The 17,662-nt window shown below is 54.8% G+C and overlaps 1 protein-coding gene across 1 annotated transcript in view; it reads right to left on the reverse strand.

The window, feature by feature from the left end:
- The window catches only part of LOC144459678 (uncharacterized), an 89,943-nt gene that overhangs the window by 31,595 nt on the left and 40,686 nt on the right, over positions 1 to 17,662 (reverse strand). Inside the window, exons 7-12 of the mRNA XM_078164117.1 lie at positions 17,157 to 17,597; positions 16,272 to 16,385; positions 6,873 to 7,038; positions 5,013 to 5,668; positions 4,173 to 4,343; positions 2,439 to 2,486 (exon numbers count right to left, since the gene is read on the reverse strand). Coding sequence (XP_078020243.1) covers positions 2,439 to 2,486; positions 4,173 to 4,343; positions 5,013 to 5,668; positions 6,873 to 7,038; positions 16,272 to 16,385; positions 17,157 to 17,597 — 1,596 coding nt within the window. The remainder of the gene's footprint in view (positions 1 to 2,438; positions 2,487 to 4,172; positions 4,344 to 5,012; positions 5,669 to 6,872; positions 7,039 to 16,271; positions 16,386 to 17,156; positions 17,598 to 17,662) is intronic.

Raw genomic sequence — 17,662 nt, forward strand, 5'->3', positions numbered from 1 at the left:
GCAGTGGTAGGGGCAGCAGTTGTCGGGGCTGCAGTTGAAGGTGCAGCAGTGGTACGTGCAACAGTTGTTGGTGCAGGTGTTGTTGGTTCAGCAGTTGTAGGTGCTACCGTTGTAGGTGCAGCAGTTGTCGGTGCTACAGTTGTAGGGGCTGCCGTTGTCGGTGCAGCAGTTGTAGGTGTAGCTGTCGTTGGTGCGGCAGTTGTGCGTGCTACCGTTGTAGGTGTGGCAGTTGTGTGTGATGCACTTGTAGGTGCAGCAGTTGTGGGAGCAACAGTGGTTTGTGCAGCTGTTGTAGGTGCTGCAGTGGTAGGCGCTGCAGTAGTCGGAGCAGCAGTTGAAGGTGCAGCAGTGGTCGGGACAGCAGTTGTTGGTGCTACAGTTGTAGGAGTTGCCGTTGTCAGTGCAGCAGTTGTAGGTGCAGCTGTCGTTGGTACAGCAGTTGTAGGTGCTACCGTTGTAGGTGCGACAGTTGTGGGTGAAGCAGTCGTAGGTGCTGACGTTGTAGGTGCAGCAGTTGAAGGGGCTGCTGTAGTCTGTGCACCTGTTGTAGGTGCAGCTGTAGTTGGTGCAGCAGTTGTAGGTGCTACCGTTGTAGGTGTGGCAGTTGTGGGTGATGCAGTCGTAGGTGATGAAGTTGTAGGTGCAGCAGTTGAAGGGGCTGCTGTAGTCTGTGTAGCTGTTGTAGGTGCAGCTGTCAATGGTGCAGCAGTTGTAGGTGCTACCGTTGTAGGTGAGGCAGTTGTGTGTGATGCAGTTGTAAGTGCAGCAGTTGTCGGAGTTGCAGTTGAAGGTGCAGCAGTGGTAGGTGCAGCAGTTGAAGGTGCAGGTGTCGTTAGTGCAGCAGTTGTAGGTGCTATTGTTGTAGGTGCAGCAGTTGTGTGTGATGCAGTCGTAGGTGTAGAAGTTGTAGGGGCAGCTGTTGTAGGTGCTACAAGTGTAGTGGCTGCAGTTGTTGGAGCGGCATTTGATGGTGCAGCAGTGGTCAGGGCAGCAGTAGTCGGAGCAGCAGTTGAAGGTGCAGCAGTGGTCGGGACTGCAGTTGTTGGTGCTACAGTTGTAGGGGCTGCCGTTGTCAGTGCAGCAGTTGTAGGAGCTGTTGTAGTCTGTGCAGCTGTTGTAGGTGCAGCTGTCGTTTGTGCAGCCGTTGTAGGTGCTACCGTTGTAGGTGCGGCAGTTGTGTGTGATGCAGTCGTAGGTGCAGCAGTCGAAGGTCCAGAAGTTGTAGGGGCAGCTGTTGTCTGTGCTACAGTTGTAGGGGCTGTAGTTGGCAGTGCAGCAGTGGCAGGGGCAGCAGTTGTCGGGGCTGCAGTTGAAGGTGCAGCAGTGGTAGGTGCAACAGTTGTTGGTGCAGGTGTTGTTGGTTCAGCAGTTGTAGGTGCTACCGTTGTAGGTGCAGCAGTTGTCAGTGCTACAGTTGTACGGGCTGCCGTTGTCGGTGCAGCAGTGGTAGGTGTAGCTGTCGTTGGTGCAGCAGTTGTGGGTGCTACCGTTGTAGGTGTGGCAGTTGTGTGTGATGCAGTTGTAGGTGCAGCAGTTGTGGGAGCAACAGTGGTTTGTGCAGCTGTTGTAGGTGCTGCAGTGGTAGGCGCTGCAGTAGTCGGAGCAGCAGTTGAAGGTGCAGCAGTGGTCGGGACAGCAGTTGTTGGTGCTACAGTTGTAGGGGCTGGCGTTGTCAGTGCAGCAGTTGTAGGGGCTGCTGTTGTCTGTGCAGCTGTTGTAGGTGCAGCTGTCGTTGGTGCAGCAGTTGTAGGTGCTACCGTTGTAGGTGCGGCAGTTGTGGGTGAAGCAGTCGTAAGTGCTGACATTGTAGGTGCTGCAGTTGAAGGGGCTGCTGTAGTCTGTGCAGCTGTCGTTGGTGCAGCAGCTGTAGGTGACACTGTTGTAGGTGCGGCAGTTGTGGGTGACGCAGTTGTAGCTGCTGAAGTTGTAGGTGCAGCAGTTGAAGGGGCTGCAGTAGTCTGTGCACCTGTGGTGGGTGCAGCTGTCGTTGGTGCAGCAGTTGTCGGTGCTACCGTTGTAGGTGAGGTAGTTGTGTGTGATGCAGTTGTAGGTGCAGCAGTTGTCGGAGTTGCAGTTGAAGGTGCAGCAGTGGTAGGGGCAGCAGTTGAAGGTGCAGCTGTCGTTGGTGCAGCAGTTGTAGGTGCTACCGTTGTAGGTGAGGCAGTTGTGTGTGACGCAGTTGTAGGGGCTGCAGTTGTCGGTGCAGCAGTGGTAGGGGCAGCAGTTGTCGGGGCTGCAGTTGAAGGTGCAGCAGTGTTAGGTGCAACAGTTGTTGGTGCAGGTGTTGTTGGTTCAGCAGTTGTAGGTGCTACCGTTGTAGGTGCAGCAGTTGTCGGTGCTACAGTTGTAGGAGCTGCCGTTGTCGGTGTAGCAGTTGTAGGTGTAGCTGTCGTTGGTGCAGCAGTTGTGGGTGCTACCGTTGTAGGTGTGGCAGTTGTGTGTGATGCAGTTGTAGGTGCAGCAGTTGTGGGAGCAACAGTGGTTTGTGCAGCGGTTGTAGGTGCTGCAGTGGTAGGCGCTGCAGTAGTCGGAGCAGCAGTTGAAGGTGCAGCATTGGTTGGGACAGCAGTTGTTGGTGCTACAGTTGTAGGGGCTGCCGTTGTCAGTGCAGCAGTTGTAGGGGCTGCTGTAGTCTGTGCAGCTGTTGTAGGTGCAGCTGTCGTTGGTGCAGCCGTTGTAGGTGCTACCGTTGTAGGTGCAGCAGTTGTGTGTGATGCAGTCGTAGCTGCAGCAGTCGAAGGTCCAGAAGTTGTAGGAGCAGCTGTTGTCTGTGCTACAGTTGTAGGGGCTGTAGTTGGCAGTGCAGCAGTGGTAGGGGCAGCAGTTGTCGGGGCTGCAGTTGAAGGTGCAGCAGTGGTCGGTGCAACAGTTGTTGGTGAAGGTGTTGTTGGTTCAGCAGTTGTAGGTGCTACCGTTGTAGGTGCAGCAGTTGTCGGTGCTACAGTTGTAGGGGCTGCCGTTGTCGGTGCAGCAGTTGTAGGTGTAGCTGTCGTTGGTGCAGCAGTTGTGGGTGCTACCGTTGTAGGTGTGGCAGTTGTGTGTGATGCACTTGTAGGTGCAGCAGTTGTGGGAGCAACAGTGGTTTGTGCAGCTGTTGTAGGTGCTGCAGTGGTAGGCGCTGCAGTAGTCGGAGCAGCAGTTGAAGGTGCAGCAGTGGTCGGGACAGCAGTTGTTGGTGCTACAGTTGTAGGGGCTGGCGTTGTCAGTGCAGCAGTTGTAGGGGCTGCTGTTGTCTGTGCAGCTGTTGTAGGTGCAGCTGTCGTTGGTGCAGCAGTTGTAGGTGCTACCGTTGTAGGTGCGGCAGTTGTGGGTGAAGCAATCGTAGGTGCTGACGTTGTAGGTGCAGCAGTTGAAGGGGCTGCTGTAGTCTGTGCATCTGTTGTAGGTGCAGCTGTAGTTGGTGCAGCAATTGTAGGTGCCACTGTTGTAGGTGCGGCAGTTGTGGGTGACGCAGTCGTAGGTGATGAAGTTGTAGATGCAGCAGTTGAAGGGGCTGCTGTAGTCTGTGTAGCTGTTGTAAGTGCAGCTGTCATTGGTGCAGCAGTTGTAGGTGCTACCGTTGTAGGTGAGGCAGTTGTGTGTGACGCAGTTGTAAGTGCAGCAGTTGTCGGAGTTGCAGTTGAAGGTGCAGCAGTGGTAGGGGCAGCAGTTGAAGGTGCAGCTATCGTTGGTGCAGCAGTTATAGGTGCTAACGTTGTAGTTGAGGCAGTTGTGTGTGACGCAGTTGTAGGTGCAGCAGTTGTCAGAGTTGTAGTTGAAGGTGCAGCTGTGGTAGGGGCAGCAGTTGTCGGTGCAGCAGTTGTAGGTGCAGCAGTTGAAGGTACAGCTGTTGTTGGTGCAGCAGTTGTGTGTGATGCAGTCGTAGGTGCAGCAGTTGATGGTGCAGCAGTGGTTGGAGCAGCAGTTGTCGGTGCTCCAGTTGTAGGGCCTGCAGTTGTTGGTGTGGCAGTTGATGGTGCAGCAGTGGTAGGGGAGGCAGTTGTCTGTGCTACAGTTGTAGGGGCGGCAGTTGATGGTGCAGCAGTGGTAGGGGCAGCAGTTGTCGGGGCTGCAGTTGAAGGTGCAGCAGTGGTAGGTGCAGCAGTTGTTGGTGCAGCTGTTGTCGGTGCTACAGTTGTCGGTGCTACCGTTGTAGGTGTGGCAGTTGTGTGTGATGCAGTTGAAAGTGCAACAGTTGTGGGAGCAACAGTGGTTTGTGCAGCTGTTGTAGGTGCTGCAGTGGTAGGCGCTGCAGTAGTCGGAGTAGCAGTTGAAGGTGCAGCAGTGGTCGGGACAGCAGTTGTTGGTGCTATAGTTGTAAGGGCTGCCGTTGTCAGTGCAGCAGTTGTAGGGGCTGCTGTAGTCTGTGCAGCTGTTGTAGGTGCAGCTGTCGTTGGTGCAGCAGTTGTAGGTGCTACCGTTGTAGGTGCGGCATTTGTGGGTGAAGCAGTCGTAGGTGCTGACGTTGTAGGTGCAGCAGTTGAAGGTACTGCTGTAGTCTGTGCACCTGTTGTAGGTGCAGCTGTAGTTGGTGCAGCAGTTGTAAGTGCCACCGTTGTAGGTGCGGCAGTTGTGGGTGACACGGTCGTAGGTGATGAAGTTGTAGATGCAGCAGTTGAACGGGCTGCTGTAGTCTGTGTAGCTGTTGTAGGTGCAGCTGTCGTTGGTGCAGCAGTTGTAGGTGCTACCGTTGTAGGTGAGGCAGTTGTGTGTAAAGCAGTTGTAGGTGCAGCAGTTGTTGGAGTTGCAATTGAAGGTGCAGCAGTGGTAGGGGAAGCAGTTGTAGGTGCAGCAGTTGAAGGTGCAGCTGTCGTAGGTGCAGCAGTTGTAGATACTACCGTTGTAGGGGAGGCAGTTGTCTGTGCTACAGTTGTAGGGGCTGCAGTTGTCGGTGCATCTGTGGTAGGGGCAGCAGTTGTCGGGGCTGCAGTTGAAGGTGCAGCAGTGGTAGGTGCAACAGTTGTTGGTGCAGGTGTTGTTGGTTCAGCAGTTGTAGGTGCTACTGTTGTAGGTGCAGCAGTTGTCGGTGCTACAGTTGTAGGGGCTGCTGTTGTCGGTGCAGCAGTTGTAGATGTAGCTGTCGTTGGTGTGGCAGTTGTGGGTGCTACCGTTGTAGGCGTGGCAGTTGTGTGTGATGCAGTTGTAGGTGCAGCAGTGGTCGGGACAGCAGTTGTTGGTGCTACAATTGTAGGTGCTGCCGTTGTCAGTGCAGCAGTTGTAGGTCCAGCTGTCGTTGGTGCAGCAGTTGAAGGGGCTGCTGTAGTCTGTGCACCTGTTGTAGGTGCAGCTGTAGTTGGTGCAGCAGTTGTAGGTGCTACCGTTGTAGGTGCGGCAGTTGTGGGTGACACGGTCGTAGGTGATGAAGTTGTAGATGCAGCAGTTGAACGGGCTGCTGTAGTCTGTGTAGCTGTTGTAGGTGCAGCTGTCGTTGGTGCAGCAGTTGTAGGTGCTACCGTTGTAGGTGAGGCAGTTGTGTGTAAAGCAGTTGTAGGTGCAGCAGTTGTTGGAGTTGCAATTGAAGGTGCAGCAGTGGTAGGGGAAGCAGTTGTAGGTGCAGCAGTTGAAGGTGCAGCTGTCGTAGGTGCAGCAGTTGTAGGTACTACCGTTGTAGGGGAGGCAGTTGTCTGTGCTACAGTTGTAGGGGCTGCAGTTGTCGGTGCATCTGTGGTAGGGGCAGCAGTTGTCGGGGCTGCAGTTGAAGGTGCAGCAGTGGTAGGTGCAACAGTTGTTGGTGCAGGTGTTGTTGGTTCAGCAGTTGTAGGTGCTACTGTTGTAGGTGCAGCAGTTGTCGGTGCTACAGTTGTAGGGGCTGCTGTTGTCGGTGCAGCAGTTGTAGATGTAGCTGTCGTTGGTGTGGCAGTTGTGGGTGCTACCGTTGTAGGCGTGGCAGTTGTGTGTGATGCAGTTGTAGGTGCAGCAGTGGTCGGGACAGCAGTTGTTGGTGCTACAATTGTAGGTGCTGCCGTTGTCAGTGCAGCAGTTGTAGGTCCAGCTGTCGTTGGTGCAGCAGTTGAAGGGGCTGCTGTAGTCTGTGCACCTGTTGTAGGTGCAGCTGTAGTTGGTGCAGCAGTTGTAGGTGCTACCGTTGTAGGTGCGGCAGTTGTGGGTGACGCAGTCGTAGGTGATGAAGTTGTATGTGCAGCAGTTGAAGGGGCTGCTGTAGTCTGTGTAGCTGTTGTAGGTGCAGCTGTCATTGGTGCAGCAGTTGTAGGTGCTACCGTTGTAGGTGAGGCAGTTGTGTGTAACGCAGTTGTAAGTGCAGCAGTTGTCGGAGTTGCAGTTGAAGGTGCAGCAGTGGTAGGTGCAGCAGTTGAAGGTGAAGGTGTCGTTAGTGCAGCAGTTGTAGGTGCTATTGTTGTAGATGTGGCAGTTGTGTGTGATGCAGTCGTAGGTGCAGCAGTCAAAGGTGCAGAAGTTGTAGGGACAGCTGTTGTCGGTGCTACAAGTGTAGTGGCTACAGTTGTAGGGGCTGCAGTTGACGGTGCAGCAGTGGTAGGGGCAGCAGTTGTCGGGGCTGCAGTCGAAGGTGCAGCAGTCGAAGGTGCAGAAGTTGTAGGGACAGTTGTTGTCGGTGCAGCAGTTGTAGTGGCTGCAGTTGTTGGAGCGGCAGTTGATGGTGCAGCAGTGGTCGGGGCAGAAGTTGTCGGTGCTCCAGTTGTAGGGCCTGCAGTTGTTGGTGCAGCAGTGGTAGGGGAGGCAGTTGTCCGTGCTACAGTTGTAGGGGCTGGAGTTGACGGTGCTGCAGTTGAAGGTGCAGCAGTTGTAGGTGCAGCAGTTGTCGGTGCTACAGTTGTATGGGCTGCCGTTATCGGTGCAGCGGTTGTAGGAGCAGTTGTAGTCTGTGCAGCTGTTGTAGGTGCAGCTGTTGTTGGTGCAGCTGTTGTAGGTGTTACCGTTGTAGGTGCAGTAGGTGTGGGTGACGCAGTAGTAGTAGCTGCATTTGTCAGTGCAGCTGTTGTAAGTGCAGCAGTTGTTGGTGGAGCAGTCGAAGGTGCAGCAGTGGTAGCTGCAGCAGTCGTCATTGCAGCAGTTGTTGGAGTGGCAGTTGTATGTCCTGCACTTGTGGGAGCAACAGTGGTTTGTGCAGCTGTTGTAGGTGCTGCAGTGGTAGGCGTTGCAGTAGTCGGAGCAGTGGTTGAAGGTGCAGCAGTGGTCGGGATAGCAGTTGTTGGTGCTACAGTTGTAGGGGCTGCCATTGTCAGTGCAGCAGTTGTAGGGGCTGCTGTAGTCTGTCCAGCTGTTGTAGGTGCAGCTGTCGGTGGTGCAGCAGTTGTAGGTGCTACCGTTGTAGGTGCTGCAGTTGTGGGTGAAGCAGTCGTAGGTGCTGAAGTTGTAGGTGCAGCAGTTGAAGGGGCTGCTGTAGTCTGTGCAGCTGTTGTTGGTGCAGCAGTTGTAGGTGACACTGTTGTAGGTGCGGCAGTTGTGGGTGACGCAGTTGTAGCTGCTGAAGTTGTAGGTGCAGCAGTTGAAGGGGCTGCAGTAGTCTGTGCACCTGTGGTGGGTGCAGCTGTCGTTGGTGCAGCAGTTGTAGGTGCTACCGTTGTAGGTGAGGCAGTTGTGTGTGACGCAGTTGTAGGGGCTGCAGTTGTCGGTGCAGCAGTGGTAGGAGCAGCAGTTGTCGGGGCTGCAGTTGAAGGTGCAGCAGTGGTAGGTGCAATAGTTGTTGGTGCAGGTGTTGTTGGTTCAGCAGTTGTAGGTGCTACCGCTGTAGGTGCAGCAGTTGTCGGTGCTACAGTTGTAGGGGCTGCCGTTGTCGGTGTAGCAGTTGTAGGTGTAGCTGTCGTTGGTGCAGCAGTTGTGGGTGCTACCGTTGTAGGTGTGGCAGTTGTGTGTGATGCAGTTGTAGGTGCAGCAGTTGTGGGAGCAACAGTGGTTTGTGCAGCTGTTGTAGGTGCTGCAGTGGTAGGCGCTGCAGTAGTCGGAGCAGCAGTTGAAGGTGCAGCATTGGTTGGGACAGCAGTTGTTGGTGCTACAGTTGTAGGAGCTGCCGTTGTCAGTGCAGCAGTTGTAGGGGCTGCTGTAGTCTGTGCAGCTGTTGTAGGTGCAGCTGTCGTTGGTGCAGCCGTTGTAGGTGCTACCGTTGTAGGTGCGGCAGTTGTGTGTGATGCAGTTGTAGCTGCAGCAGTCGAAGGTCCAGAAGTTGTAGGGGCAGCTGTTGTCTGTGCTACAATTGTAGGGGCTGTAGTTGGCAGTGCAGCAGTGGTAGGGGCAGCAGTTGTCGGGGCTGCAGTGGTAGGTGCAACAGTTGTTGGTGCAGGTGTTGTTGGTTCAGCAGTTGTAGGTGCTACCGTTGTAGGTGCAGCAGTTGTCGGTGCTACAGTTGTAGGGGCTGCCGTTGTCGGTGCAGCAGTTGTAGGTGAAGCTGTCGTTGGTGCAGCAGTTGTGGGTGCTACCGTTGTAGGTGTGGCAGTTGTGTGTGATGCAGTTGAAGGTGCAGCAGTTGTGGGAGCAACAGTGGTTTGTGCAGCTGTTGTAGGTGCTGCAGTGGTAGGCGCTGCAGTAGTCGGAGCAGCAGTTGAAGGTGCAGCAGTGGTCGGGACAGCAGTTGTTGGTGCTACAGTTGTAGGGGCTGCCGTTGTCAGTGCAGCAGTTGTAGGGGCTGCTGTTGTCTGTGCAGCTGTTGTAGGCGCAGCTGTCGTTGGTGCAGCAGTTGTAGGTGCTACCGTTGTAGCTGCGGCAGTTGTGGGTGAAGTAGTCGTAGGTGCTGACGTTGTAGGTGCAGCAGTTGAATGGGCTGCTGTAGTCTGTGCATCTGTTGTAGGTGCAGCTGTAGTTGGTGCAGCAATTGTAGGTGCCACTGTTGTAGGAGCAGCAGTTGTAGTTGTAGCTGTCGTTGGTGCAGCAGTTGTAGGTGCTACCGTTGTAGCTGAGGCAGTTGTGTGTGACGCAGTTGTAAGTGCAGCAGTTGTCGGAGTTGCAGTTGAAGGTGCAGCAGTGGTAGGGGCAGCAGTTGTCGGTGCAGCAGTGGTAGGTGCAGCAGTTGAAGGTGCAGGTGTCGTTAGTGCAGCAGTCGTAGGTGCTATTGTTGTAGGTGCGGCAGTTGTGTGTGATGCAGTCGTAGGTACAGCAGTCGAAGGTGCAGAAGTTGTAGGAGCAACTGTTGTCGGTGCCACAAGTATAGTGGCTGCAGTTGTTGCAGTTGTTCTTGCTACAGTTGTAGGGGCTGCCGTTGTCTGTTCAGCAGTTGTAGGGGCTGCTGTAGTCTGTGCAGCTGTTGTAGGTGCAGCTGTTGTTGGTGCAGCAGTTGTAGGTGCTACCGTTGTAGGTGAGGCAGTTGTGTGTGACGCAGTTGTAGGTGCAGTAGTTGTCGGAGTTGCAGTTGAAGGTGCATCAGTTGTAGGGGAAGCAGTTGTAGGTGCAGCAGTTGAAGGTGCAGCTGTCGTTGGTGCAGCAGTTGTAAGTGTTACCGTTGTAGGGGAAGCAGTTGTCTGTGCAGCAGTTGTAGGGGCTGCAGTTGTCGGTGCAGCAGTGGTAGGAGCAGCAGTTGTCGGGGCTGCAGTTGAAGGTGCAGCAGTGGTAGGTGCAACAGTTGTTGGTGCAGGTGTTGTTGGTTCAGCAGTTGTAGGTGCTACCGTTGTAGGTGCAGCAGTTGTCGGTGCTACAGTTGTAGGGGCTGCCGTTGTCGGTGCAGCAGTTGTAGGTGTAGCTGTCGTTGGTGCAGCAGTTGTGTGTGCTACCGTTGTAGGTGTGGCAGTTGTGTGTGATGCAGTTGTAGGTGCAGCAGTTGTGGGAGCAACAGTGGTTTGTGCAGCTGTTGTAGGTGCTGCAGTGGTAGGCGCTGCAGTAGTCGGAGTAGCAGTTGAAGGTGCAGCAGTGGTCGGGACAGCAGTTGTTGGTGCTATAGTTGTAGAGGTTGCAGTTGTCAGTGCAGCAGTTGTAGGTGCAGCTGTCGTTGGTGCAGCAATTGTAGGTGCTACCGTTGTAGGTGCGACAGTTGTGGGTGAAGCAGTCGTAGTTGCTGACGTTGTAGGTGCAGCAGTTGAAGGGGCTGCTGTAGTCTGTGCACCTGTTGTAGGTGCAGCTGTAGTTGGTGCAGCAGTTGTAGGTGCTACCGTTGTAGGTGCAGCAGTTGTGGGTGACGCAGTCGTAGGAGATGAAGTTGTAGGTGCAGCAGTTGAAGGTGCAGCTGTCGTTGGTGCAGCAGTTGTAGGTGCTACCGTTGTAGGTGAGGCAGTTGTGTGTGACGCAGTTGTAGGGGCTGCAGTTGTCGGTGCAGCAGTGGTAGGGGCAGCAGTTGTCGGGGCTGCAGTTGAAGGTGCAGCAGTGTTAGGTGCAACAGTTGTTGGTGCAGGTGTTGTTGGTTCAGCAGTTGTAGGTGCTACCGTTGTAGGTGCAGCAGTTGTCGGTGCTACAGTTGTAGGGGCTGCCGTTGTCAGTGTAGCAGTTGTAGGTGTAGCTGTCGTTGGTGCAGCAGTTGTGGGTGCTACTGTTGTATGTGTGGCAGTTGTGTGTGATGCAGTTGTAGGTGCAGCAGTTGTGGGAGCAACAGTGGTTTGTGCAGCTGTTGTAGGTGCTGCAGTGGTAGGCGCTGCAGTAGTCGGAGCAGCACTTGAAGGTGCAGCATTGGTTGGGACAGCAGTTGTTGGTGCTACAGTTGTAGGGGCTGCCGTTGTCAGTGCAGCAGTTGTAGGGGCTGCTGTAGTCTGTGCAGCTGTTGTAGGTGCAGCTGTCGTTGGTGCAGCCGTTGTAGGTGCTACCGTTGTAGGTGCGGCAGTTGTGTGTGATGCAGTCGTAGCTGCAGCAGTCGAAGGTCCAGAAGTTGTAGGGACAGCTGTTGTCTGTGCTACAGTTGTAGGGGCTGTAGTTGGCAGTGCAGCAGTGGTAGGGGCAGCAGTTGTCGGGGCTGCAGTTGAAGGTGCAGCAGTGGTAGGTGCAACAGTTGTAGGTGCAGCAGTTGTCGGTGCTACAGTTGTAGGGACTGCCGTTGTCGGTGCTACAGTTGTAGGGGCTGCCGTTGTCGGTGCAGCAGTTGTAGGTGTAGCTGTCGTTGGTGCGGCAGTTGTGCGTGCTACCGTTGTAGGTGTGGCAGTTGTAGGTGCAGCATTTGTGGGAGCAACAGTGGTTTGTGCAGCTGTTTTAAGTGCTGCAGTGGTAGGCGCTGCAGTAGTCGGAGTAGCAGTTGAAGGTGCAGCAGTGGTCGGGACAGCAGTTGTTGGTGCTACAGTTGTAGGGGTTGCCGTTGTCAGTGCAGCAGTTGTAGGTGCAGCTGTCGTTGGTGCAGCAGTTGTAGGTGCTACCGTTGTACGTGCGACAGTTGTGGGTGAAGCAGTCGTAGGTGCTGACGTTGTAGGTGCAGCAGTTGAAGGGGCTGCTGTAGTCTGTGCACCTGTTGTAGGTGCAGCTGTAGTTGGTGCAGCAGTTGTAGGTGCTACCGTTGGAGGTGCGGCAGTTGTGGGTGATGCAGTCGTAGGTGATGAAGTTGTAGGTGCAGCAGTTGAAGGGGCTGCTGTAGTCTGTGTAGCTGTTGTAGGTGCAGCTGTCATTGGTGCAGCAGTTGTAGGTGCTACCGTTGTAGGTGAGGCAGTTGTGTGTGACGCAGTTGTAAGTGCAGCAGTTGTCGGAGTTGCAGTTGAAGGTGCAGCAGTGGTAGGTGCAGCAGTTGAAGGTGCAGGTGTCGTTAGTGCAGCAGTTGTAGGTGCTATTGTTGTAGGTGCAGCAGTTGTGTGTGATGCAGTCGTAGGTGTAGAAGTTGTAGGGGCAGCTGTTGTAGATGCTATAAGTGTAGTGGCTGCAGTTGTTGGAGCGGCATTTGATGGTGCAGCAGTGGTCAGGGCAGCAGTAGTCGGAGCAGCAGTTGAAGGTGCAGCAGTGGTCGGGACTGCAGTTGTTGGTGCTACAGTTGTAGGGGCAGCAGTTGTCAGTTCAGCAGTTGTAGGGGCTGCTGTAGTCTGTACAGCAGTTGTAGGTGCTACCATTGTAGATGCAGCAGTTGTCTGTGCTACAGTTGTAGGGGCTGCAGTTGACGGTGCAGCAGTGGTAGGGGCAGCAGTTGTCGGGGCTGCAGTTAAAGGTGCAGCAGTGGTAGATGCAACAGTTGTTGGTGCAGCTGTTGTTGGTTCAGCAGTTGTAGGTGCTACCGTTGTAGGTGCAGCAGTTGTCGGTGCTACAGTTGTAGGGACAGCCGTTGTCGGTGCAGCAGTTGTAGTTGTAGCTGTCGTTGGTGCAACAGTTGTGGGTGCTACCGTTGTAGGTGCGGCAGTTGTGTGTGATGCAGTTGTAGGTGCAACAGTTGTGGGAGCAACAGTGGTTTGTGCAGCTGTTGTAGGTGCTGCAGTGGTAGGCGCTGCAGTAGTCGGAGTAGCAGTTGAAGGTGCAGCAGTGGTCGGGACAGCAGTTGTTGGTGCTACAGTTGTAGGGGCTGCCGTTGTCAGTGCAGCAGTTGTAGGTGCAGATGTCGTTGGTGCAACAGTTGTAGGTGCTACCGTTGTAGGTGCGGAAGTTGTGGGTGAAGCAGTCGTAGGTGCTGACGTGGTAGGTGCAGCAGTTGTGTGTGATGCAGTCGTAGGTGCAGAAGTTGTAGGGGCAGCTGTTGTAGGTGCTACAAGTGTAGTGGCTGCAGTTGTTGGAGCGGCATTTGATGGTGCAGCGGTGGTCAGGGCAGCAGTAGTCGGAGCAGCAGTTGAAGGTGCAGCAGTGGTCGGGACTGCAGTTGATGGTGCTACATTTGTAGGGGCAGCCGTTGTCAGTTCAGCAGTTGTAGGGGCTGCTGTAGTCTGTGCAGCTGTTGTAGGTGCAGCTGTTGTTGGTGCAGCAGTTGTAGGTGCTACCGTTGTAGGTGAGGCAGTTATGTGTGACGCAGTTGTAGGTGCAGCAGTTGTCGGAGTTGCAGTTGAAGGTGCAGCAGTGGTGGGGGAAGCAGTTGTTGGTGCAGCAGTTGAAGGTGCAGCTGTCGTTGGTGCAGCAGTTGTAGGTGTTACCGTTGTAGGGGAGGCAGTTGTCTGTGCTACAGTTGTAGGGGCTGCAGTTGTCGGTGCAGCAGTGGTAGGGGCAGCAGTTGTCGGGGCTGCAGTTGAAGGTGCAGCAGTGGTACGTGCAACAGTTGTTGGTGCAGGTGTTGTTGGTTCAGCAGTTGTAGGTGCTACCGTTGTAGGTGCAGCAGTTGTCGGTGCTACAGTTGTAGGGGCTGCCGTTGTCGGTGCAGCAGTTGTAGGTGTAGCTGTCGTTGGTGCAGCAGTTGTGGGTGCTACCGTTGTAGGTGTGGCAGTTGTGTGTGATGCAGTTGTAGGTGCAGCAGTTGTGGGAGCAACAGTGGTTTGTGCAGCTGTTGTAGGTGCTGCAGTGGTAGGCGCTGCAGTAGTCGGAGCAGCAGTTGAAGGTGCAGCATTGGTTGGGACAGCAGTTGTTGGTGCTACAGTTGTAGGAGCTGCCGTTGTCAGTGCAGCAGTTGTAGGAGCTGTTGTAGTCTGTGCAGCTGTTGTAGGTGCAGCTGTCGTTTGTGCAGCCGTTGTAGGTGCTACCGTTGTAGGTGCGGCAGTTGTGTGTGATGCAGTCGTAGGTGCAGCAGTCGAAGGTCCAGAAGTTGTAGGGGCAGCTGTTGTCTGTGCTACAGTTGTAGGGGCTGTAGTTGGCAGTGCAGCAGTGGCAGGGGCAGCAGTTGTCGGGGCTGCAGTTGAAGGTGCAGCAGTGGTAGGTGCAACAGTTGTTGGTGCAGGTGTTGTTGGTTCAGCAGTTGTAGGTGCTACCGTTGTAGGTGCAGCAGTTGTCAGTGCTACAGTTGTACGGGCTGCCGTTGTCGGTGCAGCAGTGGTAGGTGTAGCTGTCGTTGGTGCAGCAGTTGTGGGTGCTACCGTTGTAGGTGTGGCAGTTGTGTGTGATGCAGTTGTAGGTGCAGCAGTTGTGGGAGCAACAGTGGTTTGTGCAGCTGTTGTAGGTGCTGCAGTGGTAGGCGCTGCAGTAGTCGGAGCAGCAGTTGAAGGTGCAGCAGTGGTCGGGACAGCAGTTGTTGGTGCTACAGTTGTAGGGGCTGCCGTTGTCAGTGCAGCAGTTGTAGGGGCTGCTGTTGTCTGTGCAGCTGTTGTAGGTGCAGCTGTCGTTGGTGCAGCAGTTGTAGGTGCTACCGTTGTAGGTGCGGCAGTTGTGGGTGAAGCAGTCGTAAGTGCTGACATTGTAGGTGCAGCAGTTGAAGGGGCTGCTGTAGTCTGTGCAGCTGTCGTTGGTGCAGCAGCTGTAGGTGACACTGTTGTAGGTGCGGCAGTTGTGGGTGACACAGTTGTAGCTGCTGAAGTTGTAGGTGCAGCAGTTGAAGGAGCTGCAGTAGTCTGTGCACCTGTGGTGGGTGCAGCTGTCGTTGGTGCAGCAGTTGTCGGTGCTACCGTTGTAGGTGAGGCAGTTGTGTGTGATGCAGTTGTAGGTGCAGCAGTTGTCGGAGTTGCAGTTGAAGGTGCAGCAGTGGTAGGGGCAGCAGTTGAAGGTGCAGCTGTCGTTGGTGCAGCAGTTGTAGGTGCTACCGTTGTAGGTGAGGCAGTTGTGTGTGACGCAGTTGTAGGGGCTGCAGTTGTCGGTGCAGCAGTGGTAGGGGCAGCAGTTGTCGGGGCTGCAGTTGAAGGTGCAGCAGTGTTAGGTGCAACAGTTGTTGGTGCAGGTGTTGTTGGTTCAGCAGTTGTAGGTGCTACCGTTGTAGGTGCAGCAGTTGTCGGTGCTACAGTTGTAGGAGCTGCCGTTGTCGGTGTAGCAGTTGTAGGTGTAGCTGTCGTTGGTGCAGCAGTTGTGGGTGCTACCGTTGTAGGTGTGGCAGTTGTGTGTGATGCAGTTGTAGGTGCAGCAGTTGTGGGAGCAACAGTGGTTTGTGCAGCTGTTGTAGGTGCTGCAGTGGTAGGCGCTGCAGTAGTCGGAGCAGCAGTTGAAGGTGCAGCATTGGTTGGGACAGCAGTTGTTGGTGCTACAGTTGTAGGGGCTGCCGTTGTCAGTGCAGCAGTTGTAGGGGCTGCTGTAGTCTGTGCAGCTGTTGTAGGTGCAGCTGTCGTTGGTGCAGCTGTTGTAGGTGCTACCGTTGTAGGTGCAGCAGTTGTGTGTGATGCAGTCGTAGCTGCAGCAGTCGAAGGTCCAGAAGTTGTAGGAGCAGCTGTTGTCTGTGCTACAGTTGTAGGGGCTGTAGTTGGCAGTGCAGCAGTGGTAGGGGCAGCAGTTGTCGGGGCTGCAGTTGAAGGTGCAGCAGTGGTCGGTGCAACAGTTGTTGGTGAAGGTGTTGTTGGTTCAGCAGTTGTAGGTGCTACCGTTGTAGGTGCAGCAGTTGTCGGTGCTACAGTTGTAGGGGCTGCCGTTGTCAGTGCAGCAGTTGTAGGTGTAGCTGTCGTTGGTGCAGCAGTTGTGGGTGCTACCGTTGTAGGTGTGGCAGTTGTGTGTGATGCAGTTGTAGGTGCAGCAGTTGTGGGAGCAACAGTGGTTTGTGCAGCTGTTGTAGGTGCTGCAGTGGTAGGCGCTGCAGTAGTCGGAGCAGCAGTTGAAGGTGCAGCAGTGGTCGGGACAGCAGTTGTTGGTGCTACAGTTGTAGGGGCTGGCGTTGTCAGTGCAGCAGTTGTAGGGGCTGCTGTTGTCTGTGCAGCTGTTGTAGGTGCAGCTGTCGTTGGTGCAGCAGTTGTAGGTGCTACCGTTGTAGGTGCGGCAGTTGTGGGTGAAGCAGTCGTAGGTGCTGACGTTGTAGGTGCAGCAGTTGAAGGGGCTGCTGTAGTCTGTGCATCTGTTGTAGGTGCAGCTGTAGTTGGTGCAGCAATTGTAGGTGCCACTGTTGTAGGTGCGGCAGTTGTGGGTGACGCAGTCGTAGGTGATGAAGTTGTAGATGCAGCAGTTGAAGGGGCTGCTGTAGTCTGTGTAGCTGTTGTAGGTGCAGCTGTCATTGGTGCAGCAGTTGTAGGTGCTACCGTTGTAGGTGAGGCAGTTGTGTGTGACGCAGTTGTAAGTGCAGCAGTTGTCGGAGTTGCAGTTGAAGGTGCAGCAGTGGTAGGGGCAGCAGTTGAAGGTGCAGCTATCGTTGGTGCAGCAGTTATAGGTGCTAACGTTGTAGTTGAGGCAGTTGTGTGTGACGCAGTTGTAGGTGCAGCAGTTGTCAGAGTTGTAGTTGAAGGTGCAGCTGTGGTAGGGGCAGCAGTTGTCGGTGCAGCAGTTGTAGGTGCAGCAGTTGAAGGTACAGCTGTTGTTGGTGCAGCAGTTGTGTGTGATGCAGTCGTAGGTGCAGCAGTTGATGGTGCAGCAGTGGTTGGAGCAGCAGTTGTCGGTGCTCCAGTTGTAGGGCCTGCAGTTGTTGGTGTGGCAGTTGATGGTGCAGCAGTGGTAGGGGAGGCAGTTGTCTGTGCTACAGTTGTAGGGGCGGCAGTTGATGGTGCAGCAGTGGTAGGGGCAGCAGTTGTCGGGGCTGCAGTTGAAGGTGCAGCAGTGGTAGGTGCAGCAGTTGTTGGTGCAGCTGTTGTCGGTGCTACAGTTGTCGGTGCTACCGTTGTAGGTGTGGCAGTTGTGTGTGATGCAGTTGAAAGTGCAACAGTTGTGGGAGCAACAGTGGTTTGTGCAGCTGTTGTAGGTGCTGCAGTGGTAGGCGCTGCAGTAGTCGGAGTAGCAGTTGAAGGTGCAGCAGTGGTCGGGACAGCAGTTGTTGGTGCTATAGTTGTAAGGGATGCCGTTGTCAGTGCAGCAGTTGTAGGGGCTGCTGTAGTCTGTGCAGCTGTTGTAGGTGCAGCTGTCGTTGGTGCAGCAGTTGTAGGTGCTACCGTTGTAGGTGCGGCATTTGTGGGTGAAGCAGTCGTAGGTGCTGACGTTGTAGGTGCAGCAGTTGAAGGTACTGCTGTAGTCTGTGCACCTGTTGTAGGTGCAGCTGTAGTGGGTGCAGCAGTTGTAAGTGCCACCGTTGTAGGTGCGGCAGTTGTGGGTGACACGGTCGTAGGTGATGAAGTTGTAGATGCAGCAGTTGAAGGGGCTGCTGTAGTCTGTGTAGCTGTTGTAGGTGCAGCTGTCGTTGGTGCAGCAGTTGTAGGTGCTACCGTTGTAGGTGAGGCAGTTGTGTGTAAAGCAGTTGTAGGTGCAGCAGTTGTTGGAGTTGCAATTGAAGGTGCAGCAGTGGTAGGGGAAGCAGTTGTAGGTGCAGCAGTTGAAGGTGCAGCTGTCGTTGGTGCAGCAGTTGTAGGTACTACCGTTGTAGGGGAGGCAGTTGTCTGTGCTACAGTTGTAGGGGCTGCAGTTGTCGGTGCAGCTGTGGTAGGGGCAGCAGTTGTCGGGGCTGCAGTTGAAGGTGCAGCAGTGGTAGGTGCAACAGTTGTTGGTGCAGGTGTTGTTGGTTCAGCAGTTGTAGGTGCTACTGTTGTAGGTGCAGCAGTTGTCGGTGCTACAGTTGTAGGGGCTGCCGTTGTCGGTGCAGCAGTTGTAGATGTAGCTGTCGTTGGTGTGGCAGTTGTGGGTGCTACCGTTGTAGGCGTGGCAGTTGTGTGTGATGCAGTTGTAGGTGCAGCAGTGGTCGGGACAGCAGTTGTTGGTGCTACAATTGTAGGTGCTGCCGTTGTCAGTGCAGCAGTTGTAGGTCCAGCTGTCGTTGGTGCAGCAGTTGTAGGTGCTACCGTTGTAGGTGCGGCAGTTGTGGGTGAAGCAGTCGTAGGTGCTGACGTTGTAGGTGCAGCAGTTGAAGGGGCTGCTGTAGTCTGTGCACCTGTTGTAGGTGCAGCTGTAGTTGGTGCAGCAGTTGTAGGTGCTACCGTCGTAGGTG

This window comes from Epinephelus lanceolatus, chromosome 22 (genome assembly GCF_041903045.1).
Source record: "Epinephelus lanceolatus isolate andai-2023 chromosome 22, ASM4190304v1, whole genome shotgun sequence".
Lineage (NCBI taxonomy): Eukaryota > Metazoa > Chordata > Actinopteri > Perciformes > Serranidae > Epinephelus > Epinephelus lanceolatus.